Consider the following 21,743-nt stretch of genomic DNA (forward strand, 5'->3'; position numbering starts at 1 on the left):
CATCTTATTAGATACTGGTTAACAAACGAGCTATGCAGCAGAGTAATGAGAGTGATTCACAGGCCATGCACAAAAGCCAACACTGTGTACAGGGCATTGAACACTGGACTTCGAAGACCTACTTTAACATATCAATTTTTTTCAGTTATTAGGTTCATTTTAGAAGTTTAACAGAGTACCTGGCACATAGCTGACTGTTATTTGGATCGTATTTCCTCCCTCACAGACAGAAACTTCAGATAACTGTTCTAGGCTAGAGGCGCTCTCCTGGGTGAAAAAGAATATTAACAAATTGCCATATCGGACCCCTCTGATTCCTTCCTTTGACTTTCTGAATTTGGGCCCTTTTGTTGCTCTTTAGCAACTCTAATCTTCATTCAAAAATAAAAAGAGAAAGAAAGTTAAACATGCAATAAATTAATCCCTCTCCTCTCCCCTCAATTTCTCTTGTTTAAAAAAAAGATAAAAATATGTTGGAACACATTCTAGCATCCCTCGTCTCTGGTTAGTTCGTTATCTTCTCTAACCCTCAGTTCCCTTCTTGATCCAATGGAAAGCATTCATTCACTCAGCCAGTGTCTCACTGCGCCTCTGTCATTTGGAGCCAGCGCGTGAGCAAGGTAGTGATTTCACGTGGTGCACAGTCCGCGGCACCTGCTCTCACCGAGCCTGCGTCTCCTGGTTGTACAGCAGCAGCCTCCGAGGCTGTGGTGAGACTCAATGAGAAGGTAGCATCAGGTTTCACACAGTATCTGGCGCATCGAATACCTTAGTGCATTTCAGCTGATGTTTATGAAATAATATTTTGCATGGATTTGTATGTTTCCCTTCTTTTTGGTCTGTTTGTAGTCATGCACTTGTCCCTGAAGAGATGTCCCAGAGGGAAGCCATCAGTAGCCCCGTGCAGAGCCTTGGAAAGCACAGAGAATGAAAAAATGTGCATGCTGGATTCTTGGGCAGTTAGAGCCATCTTCTCATGTGACTTTCGGCTCTGGGTCAGGGATGACGGGGGGAAAATTCCTGTGGAAAACATTTCCCTGGTTTCTTTTTATAGCTGAGAAAAAATTTCAATCATTCCTCTCTGACATGTGAGGAATTTGTCTATAGCATGATAGGCGACCCAGGTGCTGGTGGACTGAGAATGAGACATTGATGGCGCGGTGAGTGCCGGGGACAGTGAAGCCAGCGTTGCAGCAGCAGCTCCTTGGCTGTCGCCGTGTGTTAGATGGTCGAGGACACTGCATTCTGTGGGAGGCGTGCACAGTGGGTTTTTAGATTGTGCTTACTAGATTTCCAGGTTAGACCACATCTGTGTATTTGCTTATCCACCCACGCTCCATTTATTTTTGTGGTTTCTCTCCTCAATTGAGGTCAAGTTATCCCTGTCTTAATTATTTTTACAGCTCTACCATTTGCTCATATTACTTCTCATTATTGCTTTGTTGTTGTTATGTTGTTACTTGCTCACAGTCTCCTTTTATTTATAGTTGATCTGAGTTGTTCTAAGCCCTAAGCTGAGGCTAATTTATAGGAGGTGGAAAAGAGACTGGTGGAATATACATTGTGGCTTCTTTGAAGTTGGAAACTCTGCTTCTGCGCTAGAGCCCTGTGGGTGACTGATTTTTGGCAGGACGTCTGCCAGCAGTTTTGTTGCTGTGGAACCGCATTGTTACAATGGAAGAGCAGTCAGTGAGTTCTGTCGATCGATGGCCCAGTTCATGTAGAAAAGAAATCTTACATTAAGCTCCCAGAAGACAATGTGATTAAGTCTCAGCTTCTCTGCCCTTTACTGCAATGCTAGTAGGGCGGGGGATGGGAGGGGGGGTCTGAATTAATTTCAAAAGGCATTAGCATGTAATTACCATGTAGACTGGAATGAGACTTGCTCTAGAGTATTGGCTTTCCCTAAGCAATTAGTCCCAGAAAACACACAGGCCTGTTCATGGTGCTGTCATAGGAATATAGGATTTATTTATAATCTTCCCTATAGTGCATGTGTGGGAAGAGAGAGCTGATAGTGCTGTGCAGGGAATTGGAGTGATTTGTCAGGTTACAGAAGCAGCCAGAGGAACCGTGTGGGTGGCACAGGAAGTGCACAATTGATTGGGCTGGCATATAGGGCTGTGTCTTGTCTGGCTCCCACATCCTTCAAGGTAGAGAAGTACATTCATTCCCTTTGTAACATTTACCTGAAGGACAGCCACAACTAAATCTTGTTATTTATGTGGGTATGTTTATTTAAGAACCATTCAAAATAAAAAGCATGACTATTTCCCATATTTTCCAGGGATAAAGACATACAACTACAGGTAAACTCAGATCTGATTGTCTAGTAGTATTGATTTAATAAAAGAAACAAACTGGAACCATAAAGGTTAAATAACTAACCCAGGAACCTGTAGCTGCTTTATGACAAAACTCCTCCTGAGGGCCTTTGCCACTACAGCAGTCCCAACAGTTGATCCTTCACTCTCTGCTTGTTGCCAGTGAGTTATTTTTGAAATCTCTTGGAAAACTTAGATGTGATTTAGAAGCATAGTACAGTGGTATATAAATCATCAGCTTTTGTGCACCCATAGATAAGATTCTAATTTATAGTCAAAAGCTTCTGTCATCTTAGATTGGCTCTTTTAGATTATTGTCATACATGGATTCATCAAGCTTACTTCTCAATGCAATAATCATGCCCTAAGAGGATTCATGTAATAAAATATCCCATTGTAGAAGCACTAGTTCACAGAGCAGAAAGGATTCAAAATTGCAGAAAAATTTCTTTTTCCTACAGTTTTATTAGCACAGGTTTATAATAGCTAAAAGTTCAAAAATAAATGGATTGACCAGGTTTTTTTTATTGTGGCAATAGTTTCACGAGTGTTAAAACATCAAATTTTACATTTTAAACATGTGATTTACCGTATATCTATTATATCTCAATAAAGCAGTTAAAAATCGGTTGATCAAACTTGACTAAAATAAATACTGTAAGCAGGTGTTGAATATGATCTTCCCATATGCAAAGCTAGAGTCACTCGATTTTGTGACTCTTTATTTAAAAATAGTCTACAGCCTAATTCACAGCTTGGAAAGCCCACAAAAGAATGTGGTGCTGGCTGAGTGGTCAGCCTCATACACAGAACAGTTGTGGGGCCTCTGCTGAGTGCATTTTCCTTTCTTCAAAGTGCATCCCTTCCAGTCTCCTTCCCCACCCCACCCACCCCCATCATTACAGCATTGTAGCCAATAGCTATCTATCCACGTCTTGCCAAATCATCTTCCCTAAGTACTCTATTGTGTTATATCTCATTTGAGTTACAAAAAGATGTGCTCATTAAGACAACGTGTGGGCGTGGGGGAGCTGCCTTGGGAATCAGCTAACATTGAATACTTATTATTTACGAGGCAGAGCTAAATTTTTTATTTTTTTGGCAGTGGTAAATTTTTGAAATGCATTCCCTCTCTTACAACGACCCAATGGCAGTTGGTGCTATTTTAACCCCTATATTACAAAAAAGGAAACTGAGACACCAAGGGGCAAAAGCTTTTCTGACTCTAAGGGCTTCGTTCTTAAGTTATTTAGTTCTTGGATTGATAGTAATTCTAGAAGGTAATAAGTGAATTTCTCATCATTTTATAGTTTGGGTAGATCTAGATTAATGCAGTTAATCCAGTACTTGTTTCAAATATCTGAAGTATTTTTTCACAGTGCAATTCTATGTTACTCTTTTGATCTTCTTAAAATTTAATGCCACTTTGAATTCATTAAAAGAATGATACAGTCAGTGAAATTATACCTATGTCTCAAGAACCAGAAAAGGAAAATGTCTTTTTTGAGGTTGTTTGTGCCCAATTGGAGAGCTCCTCTGAGCTTCCTAATGTAAGAGCTTTCGGCCTCAGTACCGTTACAGAGCCAAGGCTTCATTCTCAGGCTGCAGAAAACACTATGCAAGGCCTGGCTCGGATGGGGTGGCTTCCTTCTTCTCTGGGCTTCCTGCAGTGAAGCCTTTGACCTCTATTTCTGCCATTTTGGTTTCTGTGTCTGGCTCGTTGAGGAAGGGTTTTGAATAATTAGTCACACTTTATTGTCTTCATGCTGCTGAAATATTTAGGCTAAAGACCTAGATATGCTCTTACTGATCTCTTGGGGGAGTGGCAGTCATTTAATTTTTAAGATAGCAGTCCTCCTTACCTCTCTACAGAAGCTTTATGTAGGATTTCTACAGTGAGCCACATTATCTTAAAATCATGGAGAGAAAGTGCCTCCACAGAACTTCCACAGAAACACTAAAAATCAGAGCAACACGTACACATATTTCTCTGCTCACTTCCTTGAAGTCAATATTTTTCAAAATTGTCAGCATTTCGGAGTCAAAAGAATATCTTACTGTTTTCCCAATATATCAAATTTAGAAAGATGTGAGCTACACAGTACTATTACTTTGCCTTTAGAAGATATTTCAATTTAATTTGTTTTGCTTGAGAGAAAATAAATCTTTCATGCGTAAGCTTTTTAAATGAATATGTTCCTTTGGGAAGAGCATTGTACTTCATAAGAAATAGATTAAACTGAAGTTGCAGAAGACCTCATTCCAGCACCCATTAAACTTAATCCTTCAAACCTGCTCCTTTGCTCAAAAGATTAAGATATTGGAGCTTGATGTATATTATTTTGTCTTTCTGAGAAAAAATTAATGTGATAACTTACTCAGAAATATTTTTCACTCTAGTGAAATTGTGTTTTCATGTAACTTTTAGTCATCTTCCCTGTTGTATCCTTGGCCTTGGTGTCCCTTACATCCCTTCAGTTTTCCCATCTGTAAAACTGACACAGTAGTTTGGAAAGTGAGGATCATTCTTTTTGAGGCCCGGTACCCAAGATTTTTGGAAAGGGAAAATATTCAGCAAGTACACAAGATTCTCTTTGAATAGGAACTGGTTACCTCTATTCTCTGTTGTTCTGTGCCCCCACCCCCAAAAGCTATGCTGAAATACCTGTAGTTCCTTAAAAGAGTATAATACCTGCATATAATATAATAACTGCATATAATATCTTCTTCTCTTTGGATATGCTTTTCTTTACTCCTGGTATCCGTCCTGCCACTCACTTCTTTCTGTGCCTGCTAAGGTCCCGTCAACTCGTCAAGACCAACCCACTCATCTCCAAGAAGAGACAATCAGTTCTTGCTTTGATACCTACATCCATCATATGGCAGCCTTGTTCCAAAGGCTGTGTCATTTATTAGAGTACCAGGTGCTTGAGGGCAAGGACCATATCTGACTCAATAAAGACCTACAGAGTGACTTTCAGTCACTCTAAAAGTATCTAAAACATACTAGTGCTCAGTGCATGGAAGCTATGGTGATGAAGGTGATGAAAATTCCTATACCCTCATCACTTATACAAAAACTGTTGAATAAGAGAATAAATGGGTGGATATAACACATAACTGTACACTTTTATTGGAATATTTCTTGGTCTGGGGTTTCTATTTTGTGAAGCTCTGTTAATTGGATTTAAAATTCCATAGGATTAAAAATGTATTGCTTATTCTGTGGCTTTTTCCCTCCACCCCAGATAAATATCCTTAGAAATGTTTTTAATTATTAACAGGAAAGACTTTTGGATTCAAACAGATTTGGCTATAAATACTGGCTTTAGATATATTGGTCAAATTCCTTAAACTCACTAAGCCTCAGTTTCTCCATCTGTATAATGAGGTAGTAATGCATGCCTCTACTGATATGTGTGAGATTGAAGTGAAATAATGTATGTAAGATGTGTGTGTAGTGTGTATGCGATAAGCATTTATTAAATGATATTATTACAGAGTAGTCAAAAACATCAGTATAGAAAAACAAATTGGAAATTGCTTTAAATCCCACCAGAGATACCATTATTGTTGACATTTAGTAGAGATACTCACAGAGCTTTCTTTAGACTCAGACAGAAACTTTTACATAAATGAAAATAACGTGAGGAATAGATTACCTGATATTTGTCCCTTTCACTCAGTAATGAAAAGTGGATCTAGCTCCGTATCATCCTCGCTCACCTTTTAATGGCACAGTTTTCCATTTATTAATGAATGATGGCAAATATAATAAATCTTTTGTTGAGGCATGTGTTGTTTTTTTCATCTAAAAATTTTTTTAGGATAAATTCTTACAAGTGGAATTGTTGGATTAAAAATTAACCTATAAAAGGATTCATCATGTTATAAACACTTGCAATTTGTTCTTTTTTCCTGAATGTGCTCAATAAAAGAGTTTATTACAGAAAAAAGAACCTAGAGATTCTGTCTTGAAATGTAAATTCTAAAATATATTTGAAAGTGAAGTAGGGAGGACTCTCAGATTTCAATGTCAGCAAGTCCAATTACCCAAATTCCAACTGAGTTCTTAAATAATAATTATCACTGTTCATAATAAATCCCTCTACTTTAATAAAAACATGGGCAGAGGGGATACCGTCGAGCATAATATATTATAACATGATATTCAAACCTCAGGCACATCTGTTGCTTGAAATAACTTTTAATTTATGTATAATTAATATTTTCAATCTGAGCTTAATATTTATGTTCAGTTTGGTAAATTTTTTAATAGATTTAATTGAACTGCTCTCTAGCATAAATTTATATTCATGTTCAGTTGAACTATGAAAAATTAAGAGTAGTTGAAAAACTATCTCTTCATGATATTTTTTGAATAATTAATTTTGTTGAAACAAATCTCATTAAAAGACCTCAAAAGTGAAAGTTTATGTAGTATAACAAAAGGATTTACATCCATTTACTTTTGTTGAATCTTTGCTGGATTAATTCTACTTCTTCTATAAACAATAAAACACTGCAATTAAGTATCCCATCTCTGGTACCTAAAAGTAGAAAGGGTATACCTCAAATCAGTGTGTGTGTGTGGGGGGGGGGTTGTTTGTTTTTATTGCTGTTGTCTTGTTTTACTACTGTGGCAAAAACCAACCCATGAGGGGAAATGAATCAAGTGAAAACCCATTAGAATGTGACCTAAGTTTTACAAATAAGGTATTTCTCATTTAAGGCTGTTGTCTTCAGTATCTAGAGGTGCTCTAATTTGCTCCTGAATGACATTTCATTGAACTGGAAATTCAGAACTTAGGGAAAGATGAGCTAACTTACCTGGGGTAAAATAGTGTCTTCTGGTACCAGGGATCATGAAGCTGAGATAGAAGTTAGATAGATAGCACTTAGATCTCAGATTTTAAGAAAATAGATTATTTGGGTGGAATGGGAATACCAAAACAGGACTAAGGATAGTTCTTCTCACCATTATGAGATAATATAAAAGATAAGGCCATATCTGAATAATTTATTATTTCCATATATCACTGAGCCACCTTTGAAAGGAGAAACTTTGGCCCAGCCAGGCGTGGCTCAGCGGTTGAGAGTCAACCTAGGATCCAGGCAATCGGGGTTCGATTCCTGGTCAGGGCACATGCCCGGGTTGTGGGCTCCATCCCCAATGACTCTCTCATCATTGATGTTTCTATCTCTCTCTCTCCCTCTCCTTTCCTCCCTCTGAAATCAATAAAGGTTTGTGGTTTTTTTTTAAAAAAAAAAAGGAGAAACTTTGGAAAGGCACTTAGTTTTTCTGTTTCTCAGATTACTATAAGTAAATGGAAAATGATAATGTTATTCCAATTTCTAGATAATATGGATGATCACTCATATTCTTAAAGGAAGGGAGCAGTATTTGCCCCCAAATAAAATATGAACATTGTTTTCCTTTGGCTTGAATTGGGGGGGAAATTTAAATGGTGGTCAATTTATGTATATTTGTACAATGAGAAAAAAAAGTACTAAGTATATATCATTGTTCAAGGTGTAGTTTGTTTGCAAAAGAGAAAGGCACATCTTATGGGACTCCATAGTGCCTTTGGGACTTTAAAAGCCTCACAGTCAACAATTAGGCATTTCCCTGGTGCATGGCGGTGAAATGCTTGATTCTGAACTCTGTGTCTCAAAACTTCCAGTACTAAGATACTAGATGACTAGCATCCCCTGTTCCTGCTCAGGGATTATTTAATAGACATCTTTAAAAAGATGACCTTTAGAAATCATCTGATTTTTATGGGTACCATACAGATGATGTAACGTCTAAGTGTGCCTGAGGGTTATAGGCTTTTAAACTAATAGCTAAATCACCCTGGGCAAATTACTCAAGCTCTTGGAGTTCTAGTTTCCTCATCTGGTGACAGTGTATAACATCCCAGTTGTGAGCTTTAAATGAGATACTGTGCATAAAGAGTTTAGCATAGTGTCTGGTATGGGTAAGCACTCAGTAAGCATTAGCTATTAGTTAGAATTAACCTGAAAGACTTGCAGGAGGTGTAGAGTGTTTTCTTTTTTGCCCGTGCTATACTTAGAAGATGACCTACATCTGTTGTTTAAAAAATAGTGCCCTCAGAGAACAGCGGCTTCTCAGAAGTAGAGTGACATCTCCAGTTAATTATGCATAAGATGCATAATATTCTTTCCAATGACACACTGAATTTTCTCTGGAGTGTGTTTCCTTTAGTGATAAAGAAATATAAAAACTGCTTTTGTAGTTGGAAGCTATATACTTTTTATTTAAATAGTGAAGCTGTTTTATATTAAATAAGATCTAAGGAAACACAAGAGATTTTCCTCTCAGAGCCTGCTAATGCGTTATTTCTGAGGCCAGATAAGAGGCTTGATCTTTGATTTTTTTAATCCAGAGATCTGCTTCCCCCTCAACTTAATCCAGTTAAATCAGATTTCACTCTGCCCTGAGTTTCTTGTCCTGTCCCAGTTTTCCACTGAAGAGCAGTGTTTCTCGAGAGGCCTTTGGGCCTTGGCAGGGAGCAGATGCCTGAGGAGGAAGCACCACAGTGGTTGGTCCTGGAAAAAACACCAACAGCCAGCAAGATGCTTTCCCCTTCTACTTCCACAGCCTGTGCGTATATCAAGGTCTCGGTTAAATAGGGACAGAATAGTATAGATCATTAACTACTTGCTAAAGACGGGAGAAGAAAAGCCAAAACTGTGACCTGTTATCAATGGATGAAGTAAAAAGTTGATTATGGTTATCATCATAGTTTATCAGTGGGAAAATCTGGAATGAAAAAATTTAGAATGTAAATATTTTTTAGATCATCTTGAGTTGAATTCCATCAAGTTAAAAAATCCCATCTCATCGTAGATAAAAGCAAATGGCTTATTGATTGTTTACAGTAAAATATTTCTGTGTAATTGATCTAAAATTTGACTTAATAATAAAATTTAAAAAAGATAAAAATAAATAAAATTTTGCTTAAAATGGGATATAATATTTACCTCCTCTGGAGTAATAAATTTTATGCTATGTAATAACCTTGATGTGTTTACGGAATCATGTTTAGTGGGCCCTCCAGAATGCTGGTGAATATCACTGTTTGGTCTATTTTCTACATTTTTTTAAGAATCTGAAAAAGCTGTAGGAAATGAAATATATATTATAAACTTTTTGCATCTAGCCCAGCTTCTGTTCTCTTGATGTTTAGCAAAAGGGTCAAGGACTGTGTGTTCTATTAAATTCAAAACTGAATTTAAGAGATTTTAATAGCTGTTTAGAATTAGTGTTTGAATCCATACTCCAAAGAATATTAAGATTTTTTTGGCACCAAAGAGTTCTACATGAAACCGCTTAAAAATTAATGGACTTCATTGTTTAATTCCAAGTATATAGATATATTCTTGTATAATGTATCATTATATACATATATATTTTATACAAAATATAAATTTGCATTTTTACAAGTATATTTTATTTTTCCCCAAACAGATAAACAATCAGATTCTGTATGGAAGAAGTCACCAGAATGCATCTGCCATTATTAAGACTGCCCCATCTAAGGTCAAGCTGGTTTTCATCAGGTAAGATAGATACATCATAAAATCTGAGATCTCTTCAGGAGATGTTATTATTTACCTAAGACTATTTTTATTTTATCTTTGGTTTGTCTAACAAAATCAATGTATTCAAAAAATACATTTTCCTTTTGTAAAACTGTCACTGTAAGAAAAGTATAAATTGTTTTGAGTGTGAGGCTTTCTTATTATTTATGTTTCACATGATAGTATTGGTAGTTCAATTTTTTAAAATTCTTCCCTTCTTGGATCTGATTACCCTTTTTATAAATATAATAGCACCTTCTAGCTTCTCTCCCTTCTGTCACCATCATTTGGTATATGTGCTGACTCATTAATGTCTTCATCAAAGAATATAGGCAGGAAAGCAGAACCCAGGAAAACTTTAGAAGCTTCATTAAAGAGTGCTGGTGAGAAATCCAGATGGGAGGAGGTGGGAGCTCTGCTGTCTGGTCACATGGTGTGTTTGGGGCTCCATGCGAACCTATACCTCGCCTGCTCGCTGGCTGAGCCTTTTTGGCAGAAGTGAATCTGAATTGGGACTCCTCATTGGTGGGAGCCACCATTGCCTCATCAGCAGTGGAGTGAGCTTTGATTCTCTGTTATTGGACTGAAATGACAGGTAAATCTGAATTAGTTTTAGGCGACTTAACTAACCCTGTATGATAACTGTTGATCTGTGTCTTTTCCTTCTGGATCTCAGTTCCTTCTAAAATGGAAATAACAAAGTACTTAGCTCATCGTGATATTTCAAAAATATGAAATGTTCAATACAGTGTCCAGCATAGAGCAAAGGCCGAAAGAGTGTTACCTGGGATTTTATGATGGTGATTCTTCTGCCGCCTCTTCTCCTACCTGCCAGTAAGACCTATCCAAACCCAGGGGACCGCTGGGATTAGCGGTAGTTTTATTCCCAGATATGGGCACTACTGTAGGTGATTGAAATATCCCTTCCCACACCATCACTTCAGCCTCAGGGGGTGTTGGTGCTTTGCTCCTAAAGAAACCCTACGTTGGCAACTTCTCCCGCTCACTAGTGTTTCCTGGCCTGCCTTCTTCTTGTTCAGATGACCTCCTCTGGCTTACTCCCCTTGACCTTCTCTGTTAATCACAGATCTTCTTTGGAGGTTTCTTTGCCCTTCCTGTTGTCAGAGGTTACAAAACTACACTAAGATGATGAAAAGATGAACAGAAGTGAGGGAAGGTCAGCCACTGGAGCATTTAGGATGATGAGAATATGGGAGGAACACTTCATGAACTGTATGATTGTCTGGCCGCTGTGCTGTGCACCTGAGACCAATACAAAGTAATGTTGAAGGTGAACTGTTATTAAAAAATAAAAAAATTTTAAATTAGAAAACTAGAGAGTTTAGGATGTCCATTGAGAGAAGTCCATACAAGTAAAGAGTTCAAACTACTTAGCCCTGGAAACTTTGTATAAGGTGGTGTAAAGATTACATGAGAAGCCCTGTATAGCACCCAGTGGTGTCTATACTGACGTGCTGAGACCGTGGCGGTGATGCCGCAGTGCTATTACTGATGTTCCTGTTACCTCTTCAGCATTTGTGGAGCCTTTATTACCCCTACTGGGCCATCCCAGTTTAAAGAGAGCAAAAAGAAAATTAAATAGGATCCAGAGGAAATCATCTGATACAATTAAGTAGTTGGGAAATAGAGCCCTCCTCCTTCAAGAAAGAAAGATTAAATGATTTGAAGTTGTTTAGAATACAGAAGAGAAAGCTGAGTAGAATTATAATAATAGCAATAAAGCCTCATTAATTTAGTGTCTGATGATTTCAATTTTGATTATTCAGAAGGGATCAGAATCAAGGAAAGAACTTGTTCAGTAAATTATTGGTGTAAGCATAATTAAGGATGCTGCTGAATGCTTATTTACTGGAACTGACTTTGAGCAATTTTGAAGTATCATTGTACATTCAAAATATGTAATCTAATTATGGACGTTTCTTGCATGGTCACTAAATTATAATGCCTAGCACATAGGGGGCATTCAGAAAGCTCTATTGAAGAACTTCTTTTTTAGTACTTACTAAACAGTTCTAGATTATTCTCCAAAGACAACAATCATAGTAAGTTAGTTTGACTTATTTTGTGGATTTAAAAATACATATAGATATATGTCATTATTTTACAAAATTACGCATACTTTAGTTCCCTTCCCCACTACTTTCCCTAATAACCTAAGTTAGGAAGATTTTCTATATCTATTTTTATAGGGAGAGAAAAGATGTAGTTGTAATTCCGAACAATCTAACGTCATAGCCACTTTTAGACTGTAAAGGAAAATGAGCTTAAAGTGAATCAAGAGATATGTATGCACTGCTGACAACTTTTTGTGTGATTCACTAAATAGATCTGGAAATTAATTTTATTAATTAATGCCCCAGTTTCTGTAAGGGAAGAAACTATTCATTTGACTGAGAAATCTTAAATAAAGTGATGAATTCTTTTCTAAAGCAAGACTGAACTATAACGCTGAATAAGTAATTGAAAGAACAAATCCTAAATTCACCTTCCTGGTTTTGAAACTGGGTTTAATACTTGGGCTGTGTGAGCCTGATCAGTTTCCTGATCTGTAAAATGAGGATGCTATAGCAACCTCATAAATTGTCTAATATACTAATACATATGAATTGCCTGTAATATAGGCTCCACAATGTTCACTGCTATGGTGATGATGATGATGGTAGAAAAAGATGGGATGAGGGGGAGGAAGGAGGTAAAAGAAAAAAAGTCTTGGAGAAGGAAAGAGAAGAAAAAATAATCACTCCTTCATATGTACTTTGTCTAATTCCAGAATCTTGAATATTTTTTTATTTTTTAAAAAATATATCTTTATTGATTTCAGAGAGAGGAAGAGAGAGATAGAAACATCAATGATGAGAGTCATTGATCGGCTGCCTCCTGCACGCCCCCGACTGCAGATCGAGCCCCGACCGGGAATCGAACCTTGATCTAGTGGATCCTAAGTCGATGTTCAACCACTGAGCCGTGCCCGGCTGGGCTTGAATATTTTTTAAAGTGAAGCACATTCAGAGTTTAAGAATGCCTTAATTAACATGGTAATGATTAAACACTGGAAGAAATAAATATAGACATTGTATCAAACCATTCCCAGTAAATGTTAGAACAAGAAACATGGGCAAAACCTGCCTAAAAGATCCCTTTTAGTTCCCTGTCTGCTGCTGCTGCTGCCTTTCCTCCGCCCCATCTCCTTTTTTTAAATAATGGCCTAATATTCTAACACTTTCGCCTTTGGGGCTTTTGGGGTTTGTTTTTGTTTTTTGAGTAAAACACTGTTAATTGAGTAATGTATAAAGAGAAATCTAATTAACATGAATTAATCCCCATGTCAGTAAAATATATTAAATATTGCTGGCTAAGTAATAAACTAGTGTCAGAATTTAAAGCACTTAAGGAAATCAAGAAAATATTGTATTGCTCAGCAGCTCTGTGCATCAGTGATGGAGGCATAATGGCAGATTGGCCTCCTATTCCTGTGTGGTAACCTGTGCATTTCAGGTGCTATCCAACACGTCATCCTGTCTCCTTCAGGCGGACTGTCTAGTTCCTTACTAATGCAGGTGCATCTTTCAACCTCTGCCTGTGTATTACCTCTTTCACTCTGTTGTTACAAGGACCCCAACTTTGCCTTTTTCGAATCAAATCCTGGAGCAGTTGAATATTGACTTGTCATCGAGTTTCGGGAAGTAAACACTGGAATCATCTCGGCACAACAGCTACAATGATACTTTTAAACTGCATAATGTGTATTGTGTTTTGTTTAAAAACGGATTTTATAAGTTGTATTTCTTTACAGTTAGTGCTGCTATTTGGCAGTATTTTCTTCCTTAGTTGAAATTATTGATTCTCTGTGCATTTCCATGATATAGAAATTTTTGGCTTTTATACCTTGGCAACTTTTTTCAAATTTATTGACAATTTTGATAAAATTGGGAACTGGACGCAATTTTAAAAGTATGATTAGCAGTAAAGTAATCACAGAAAGCTGTTAAAATATGCTGCTGGTGACATATTGATTCACTAGAGCCTTTCGTCTATAGTGATGTACACTTGCATGATCATGTCCTTGTCATATTCTTTTAACACTTGTATTTATTCTATACTAATTGATATGTAATTCACAAAGGATTCGTGAGTTATTAATGAAAATTAGTAAGTTGCTGCTGTGTATACGTAACTTACGTAACCACTCACCCCTCACCCCTATTTCTTCCCACATCATTAGATTTTGGACAATCCTGTAATCAGGTAATTGTGTCCTAAGCCAGATAGGGACTTGGATATGCTAAGTTTTTCTACTCTGGGTTATCCAGAGGTATATTATATTCTGGGTTCTTACTATTCACCACACATTTAGTTCTGTGTGTTTTCCTATTCAACATATCCTCTGTACACAAACACCAGTTTAAGTACAGGAGGAGAGCTGTATTAATACGATGAAAAAGGAATTGCTGTATTAGGCAACACAAGGACCCAAGGAGATTGATGATCTTGCCTGCAGCTCTTGTCACACCTTCCTCCACTACTGAAAATTAAATGTCATGTATAACAACTCACTCTCCATTACTTAATTACATGTGGAAAACATGTATTGTGTAAAAACTCCTGGAGTTTTTAGGAGGCCAAATAACTGAAACCCTTGGATTTAGTGCTAGCTGTCAAGCCCCACTGAGTAAAAAGAGGACTCACCATGGGATCCACCTCAGTGTATCAGTTGAACATATGTCTTGTTTTTGTAATTAAAAACAAGAGTGTGGCCAGTCAGCCTCTGGCCATATCCCTAAAAGATGATACTGACGTGAAATTAATGTGACTGTCAGAGTCCTGTCTGGGAGAAGTCCATCAGAAGTAGCAAGACCAGAGCCATCCTGAAGACAATAATGATTTTCAGTTACATTCTAAATAATTCAAACATATTCTCATCACACTTGCACTTTTTTTGTCTTGCTTAGTTAATATTTTTAAATTGCAGTGAAATATGCATAGTATAAAATTTACCATCTTAACCATTTTAAGTGTACAGTCCAGTGGCATTAAGTACATTCACATTGGTGTGCATCCAACACCATCATTCATCTCTAATACTCTTTACATCTTGCAAAACTGAAACTGTTCCTCTTTAAAAATAACTCCTCTTTCTCCCTTCCCTTCAGCCCCTGGCAACTACCATTCTACTTTCTGTCTCTGAATTTAACTATACTAGGTACCTCATAAAAGTGGAATCATACAGCATTTGTCCTTTTGTTAGTGGCTTATTTCACTTGCTATGTTTTTATGGTTCATCCTTAGGAATTCACTTTCACAAAACCCACAGGATCTTATTTTATGCCAACAAAATAGTATTATATCAAAAGCAGAAGTTATGGGCCTGAATTCAGCCTGAATTGCTGAGTAGATTGATTTAATTTCTTTGCAACCTGTTCTAAAGTGGTTACAACTATAATCTAGTGCCTAGCACAAGATTTAGGTACCCACACACAAAAGTTGAATAAATGAGGAACACATGAACACAACCAAACTAGCCTAAATATTATTTTCTGATTGTATTAAATATAGTGATATGAGACACATGTGGACAGAAAAAAAGTCAACTCTACATTTGCTCTACTAACTGAAACATGACAATGAATTAGCATTCAGCCAGGACTTCTCCATGTAAATGAACCAGAAGTAACATATAAAATGAAGAAAATCTTATCTCAGTGGGAGCAAAACTCCTTCCTGAAAAGATTTCAGAAGATATTTCTAACTATTTGAACAGACTGAATAGTTTCCCATTTCCAACTGGAAGAAACCACCAAAATAGCTGAATATGCTGAATTTGAAATAAATGTCCAATGACAGTGGAATCATGAACTCTATTTACTTGACATTCCAAACAATGCCAATCTCTAATGAGGGTGCTGGGAGTAACTCAGCATCCAGACCCACATTTTACAAAGGTGGCCCCAGGTAAGTTCTAAATAATTTTGGGTCGTGCAGAGGAAAAGGTAGCTTATAAAATATTTGGCAGTGCAGAGTCGCAGGAGGGTTCACTTGGGGAGCTTAGGACTAGGCGGGATAGATGACTCAGCCTGATAAGTTTCTCAAAGAGATTATTTTTAAAAGGTAGTTAAGTAGATGCCATCCCTCTCTTGATTCTGGCTAGCGAAGTCCAAGTATTGTTCAGATATCCAACCCTCACCGTAAGGCAATGTGCTGGGGAAGTTGACACCCCCCACCCAACCCCAGGTATAAATCCAGAATAGGTCCTGCGTGATTCCTCTGCAATAACCATGGAAACCTCCTTTCAAGAACCAGTGAATGCTTTGGCAGTAGAAACATGTCATACTGGAGATCCTTAGTAGAGACTTGTTCAGGGGTCTTGTGCTCTGCTTAAGAAGTTTAAAGGATAAAAACTCAGAATCAAGGCTAAAAGCCTAAATAGGATGAGAATGTACAGAGGCAACCAAATATCTCACTCTGGCTGCTGTGTGTAACAAGGGAGGAAGAACAGCACAAGTAATTTTAGTAGAACACGGCAAGTACAACGACATGGACATACACTTACAGGGTTCCTTACCCTGAAAAATTGTTCTCACTGTTATCCGTGGTGGAACTCCATTATCTCTCTCCCAACAGCTGTTAAAGACAATTATTAAAACACCAACAAACAAGTACAATTCCTGATTGTGTCCTGTATGGGGCACTGGGGGCCTAAGAAGCTTTTTAATTATATTGGAAAGAAAAAGTTAATTCTAAAGCAAACATTTCATTCCTTATGAGGATCATAGAATGTGAGGTGTCAGAGGGTCCCCAGAAGTCATTCAGTCATTCAACAACTGCTTGTTGTTTTTTAATGTTTTTATTGATTTTACGGAGAGAGGAAGGGAGAGGGAGAGAGAGAAACAATTGATCAGCTGCGTACCCCCTACTGGGGAACGAGCCCACACCCGGGCATGTGCCCTGACTGGGAATTGAGCCTGCCCTGGATGATGGTCAGTCACCTGAGCCACACCATCTAGGGCTGGGTTAACTGCTTGTTTGAAGTGTAAATGGCTTTTCTCCTTTGGTCTCCCCTTTGCTCTTCCTACCTCTTTCTCTTTAAAATTGCTGTTGTGTCTCCCTAGCCAGTTTGGCTCAGTGGTTAGAGCATTGGCTCAGGGACTGAAGGGTCCTGGGTTCGATTCCAGTCAAGGGCATGTACCTGGGTTGCAGGCTTGATCCCTAGCCCGGTTGGGGCATATGTAGGAAGCAACTAATTGATGTGTCTCACATCGATGTTTCTCTCTCTTTCTCTCTCTCCTGTCCACTTTCTCTCTGATAAGCAGTGGAAAAAATATCCTCAGGTGAGAATTTAAAAAATAAAAAGAAAATAAAATTGCTGCCACATCAGGCCTCCACTTGCTGATGCTGAGGTGTGTGAACACTTACTAGTAAGTGGATTATAAAGGATTATGAACTGTAACTTCTGATAGCAGCTTTATTCTCTCCATTGAGAGTAATTGTAGGTTTTCTATTCTGTGAGGCTTAAAAAAATTAATAGGGACTTTAAAGGCCATTAAAGTCATACTAATTTGGGGGAACCATTAAATTGTGAAAGGGTAACTTGGCTGATTTGAGCTAACTTGATCCAGTTAATCATGATTTCTCCATAAGAATTTATGTGCAGCTATATTTTTAATGCTGGTAACCTTTGAAAGAGATAGGAAAAGCCATCTGCTTAATTGCTGCCAAATATACTCTGCCCTATGGGCTCTGAATCCTGAGTAGACCTGTCCTGTGGGCTTTAGGCTCTAAGCTAGAGCTGAGCTTTATTGTGTCATTCAGTAGGGGAGACTGAATAGGAAAGGGAATTACCATGGGGGAAAACGCTATTACTTACCCAGGGGTGACTGACTACTACTTCTGTGTATGAGCAAACTGCTGAGGAATGGATTGTACTCCCTGAGAAACAATAGCCATCTCTCAACATAATGCATGCTCAAGGCATCTGTAATGCTGCCAGAGAAAGAGAGATATATTCTTCATGCCCTATATCAACTTATAGTTTTGATTTTTCTCCCTTTTGCTTTGATTTGGCTGGGGTGCTAGATGATCCAAGAACCTGAAAAGGTTAGAGCAAGAAATGGCACCTAGACCTCATCTCTCTATACTCTGCCTTGTTCCACAAGAATTTGTATCAATTTAGGATTTGTACAGCCCAACCTACTTTCTTAAGAGATCAGGAAACTGATTCTTTTAGAAGTTATTTCCCCAAAATCCTATAGCTAGTTAGTGGTAAAGCTAAAATTGAAACTCCTACCTGTCTCCTTATTGAAGTGAGATGTGTTAATAGTTATGTTAGGCGCAAACTCTTTGCCAGGTCCTGTGTTGTGTTTGCCCTGGATGATGTAATAGAGAGTAGGAAGGACATGAATCTTGTCCTTGGAGTGCTTACCCTGCAGGGGGCGGGGGCAGGTTCAAAGCAAATGTTCATACAGATCCATTAGGTAAATTATGAAAGAACCAGATCTGTGATCACTGTGTAGGGTGCTGTAAGCATGTAATGGAGATCCTACAAGGCTTGTTTCCAGAAATGACATTTATGGTAAGCTATGAAGGAGAAATGGGAATAAACCAGACAAAGGATTTAGGCAACAGGCATGCAGAGCAGAAGAGAAGAGAATGAGAGAAGGCCCTGAGGCGCGTGGAGCTTGGCTCAGCTGCAAAATGGAACAAAAGTGAGCTGCGCATAGCTGGAGTAGAGCAAAGAGAGCAGGGGACAGAGAACAAGAGGAGACCGGAGATGGAGGGTGGGCTCAGGCCGCTCTGGGCCTTACCGCCTCCAGAGGTTTGGACTTGATCCTAAGTGCAATAAGAAGTCATAGGGAGATTTTAAATGGGATAGAAATATAATCACATTTATGTTTTGGAACCATAATAACTTGGCCGGTGCAGAACAGATTGGAGAGAGGATGAGGGGTGTAAGTAGGGGGACCAATAGGAAGCTCTCACATTAATAGAGGTGAGAAATGATGATGGCTTTGCACTAGGTAGGGTGGAAAGAAGTGCCAAGATTCAAGATCCGTTTTGAAGGTAGAACCAACTGGATTTCTTATTTTTTACAAGTCATCGTTTCTTATTAAACACATTCTAATCAAATAGTAACAGCACTAAATAAACACTTTGAAAAAGAGGCAGGTATCCCCCTATATCTGGAAGGAAATTAAGTCAACATTTTCTACATGGTAGAAGGGAGGCAACTGCTGATGTCCATGGTCAGACAAATGAAGAACAGCTTGGAAATTTCTAAAGCAATCTCCAAAAAAAAAGCCATGGCAACAGTTTGGGACACAGCTACTTCGAAGGGTAAAATGCCTGTATCTACATGGTTTTGTTAACAGGGGTTGGGTTGTGCCTGTATAGTATGGATTGAATACACAGTTGATGTGTGAGAGGTTTCAGGAATGGCGCTCAGGTTCTTGGCTGAACCACTGGGCAGATAAGGTTGACATTTACCCAGGTGGAAAGGAGATTGACTCTGGAGCCCTCTGGGGACTGAGTGGGATAAAGAGCTCTATTTTATTTAAGATGCTTGTAAGACATTTGGTGGAGATGTAAAGTAGGATATGCAGGTCGTAAGCTCAGAAAAACATCTGGGCTAACTATGTGAATTTGGAAGACATTAAATATAGACAGTCTTTGAACTTAAGGAAATAATTACCCTAGTTGAGGTGTTTGAACTCACACTGGAGAGAAGGATGGGTGGGGTATAAGTTTAATGAGGAAAAGCATTCCAGGTAAAGGCAGTGATATGATTAAAGCCCCAAGGCAGGAACAATGTGGACCAATTTATCTTTTTCCAATTGGTGAGAAGTGAAAAATAATACAAGGTGGAACATTGAGTGCCCTCCTAAGTCACGTAGTGGCTGTCCCTTACACACTGGTCCTCTGGAGAGACCTGTGAACAGCCTTAAATCTTTACCCAGCAGGAAGAAGCATTTTTTGGTGCTCCCTTATTTATTGTGAAACCTCAAAGTCAGACTTAACATAAATCTTGAGATAATTGGTCGCGCATCATGAATGAAGAGTGAAGAATAAATCTCCCAAAGAACCACCGCCTACCATTTGCTAGTAAAGTAGTGGGAATAAGCCCAAATAATCAGAACTGGTGTATAGGAGTTCTCTGTGCCTGTCAGCCTGCTGATGAAGTTTCAGCTTCCATCTCCTCGCTCCAATCAGGGTGAGAAGAAGCAGGATTAACCTAACGCACAAAGCCGTGCCTGCCTGGACCTCTGCTCTCCCCATCCATCACGCCGCTGCGCGCAGCCCACCCGTGTGGGGACTGTCGCATACATCCCCTCACCCTTCGTTTGGCAGAACAAAGTAAGAAGCCAAGAGAGGAGGCTGGGAACCTTTCCAGTTCAAAGAACAAAATGCTCTAAACATCAGTGGGGCCTAGAGGTTACACGCACCCTTTTGAAAAATTTATACTCCTCAGTGCTGAAAGAGTTGATGGCTTTCCAAAATTATCCTCTGCAGCACCTGCCTTACTAAGCAGGATTTGGCCAGCTCCTAGCATCATCATTCTCTGTCACTAATAATTGTATCTTAGTATCCCTTGAGTAATACATCTCTTTCTGTGCCTAGTAGTTTTGCATGTTATATATATCTTTTAATTCTGTAGTGCTGTGCGTGCATTTTCAACTGAGAACTGAGGAAATGATTATAACTTGAGCTAGGAACTTGGCATTTACTGTGTACTGATTCTGCCTATTTTAACATCCACAGAAATGAAGATGCAGTCAGTCAGATGGCCGTTGCTCCCTTCCCATTACCATCAAGTTCCCCATCTTTTATTGAGGTAAGATGGTTCCTAATTAGTTTATAGTGAATATGTTAGGTGGATTTGTCATAATTGTTTTTTCCAAATCTAGCTTTTTCTGACATTCAGTGTCTTGTATTCCAAACTCATAGAATTTATTAACTAGGGAATTTCCCTAATTAAAATAGAAAGTATTTGAAGTATGATTATAAAGTGATATAAAACAATGTTAAACAAATATATTAGAACTTAACCATGTGAGTATTTCCTTCCTCAAAGTTTCTTAAGGTTTTTTTCTAGGCATAGAATCTGTCCTAATTTCTTAGAAAATTATCTTTTTTAATAACTGAGTAGTACCTTTTTCTTTATGGTTTCAAAACATGTTAGTACCTATGATTGCAGGTATTAAACATTTTAATACCTATGATTGCAGGTATCTTTAAATAATTACTTTCATCTATTGTTAGGGAACATACTAATACAACAAGATTGCTATCATAATGCTCTGCTTCTAGAAATAGATAGATAGATAGCTATTTTACCAATGTGTATTCCCAGCTGAGGGAATATTACATTCTCTTTATGTTTTTTATTTATTGGATTATTTTTCAATTTCAAAAAGAAATACATACTTATTAAAACTAATCAAATGCAGATTTATTAGAAGAAAAAGTTGATTTTCCTTTCCCGACCACTCCAAGGAAGTTAATATTTACTATTTAGTACCTCTCCATACTTTTTCCTTTGCTTCTAAAACAAAAATAAAGTTGATCTCTCCCCTAATCTTTGTTTCTCCACCCCTGTGTCTTTATTTCTATTGTTTATTCTGCCTGACTGCCTTCCCACTTCCTCCTTATTAATTCTCAGCCACTAATTCCTTGAAGAATTGCTTCTTTGGAAGTCTCCTCCAAATTTTCTGTGACTCAAAATGAATAAAATAATGTATAGAGAATGTAGTAAGTGCTCAAATGTGAGATGCTATTCTTATGACCAACTTCATCCCACGC

At 38.0% G+C, this 21,743-nt stretch overlaps 1 protein-coding gene across 4 annotated transcripts in view; it reads left to right on the top strand.

Annotated features, from left to right (window-relative positions):
* PATJ (PATJ crumbs cell polarity complex component) overlaps positions 1-21,743 on the top strand; it is a 246,892-nt gene that overhangs the window by 148,229 nt on the left and 76,920 nt on the right. For all 4 annotated transcript variants that reach the window (XM_081145252.1, XM_081145254.1, XM_081145253.1 and 1 more), the window contains exons 29-30: positions 9,820-9,911; positions 20,703-20,775. In XM_081145252.1, the coding sequence (XP_081001378.1) occupies positions 9,820-9,911; positions 20,703-20,775 (165 nt within the window). The remainder of the gene's footprint in view (positions 1-9,819; positions 9,912-20,702; positions 20,776-21,743) is intronic.

This window comes from Miniopterus schreibersii (genome assembly GCF_964146895.1).
Source record: "Miniopterus schreibersii genome assembly, chromosome: 8".
NCBI lineage: Eukaryota > Metazoa > Chordata > Mammalia > Chiroptera > Miniopteridae > Miniopterus > Miniopterus schreibersii.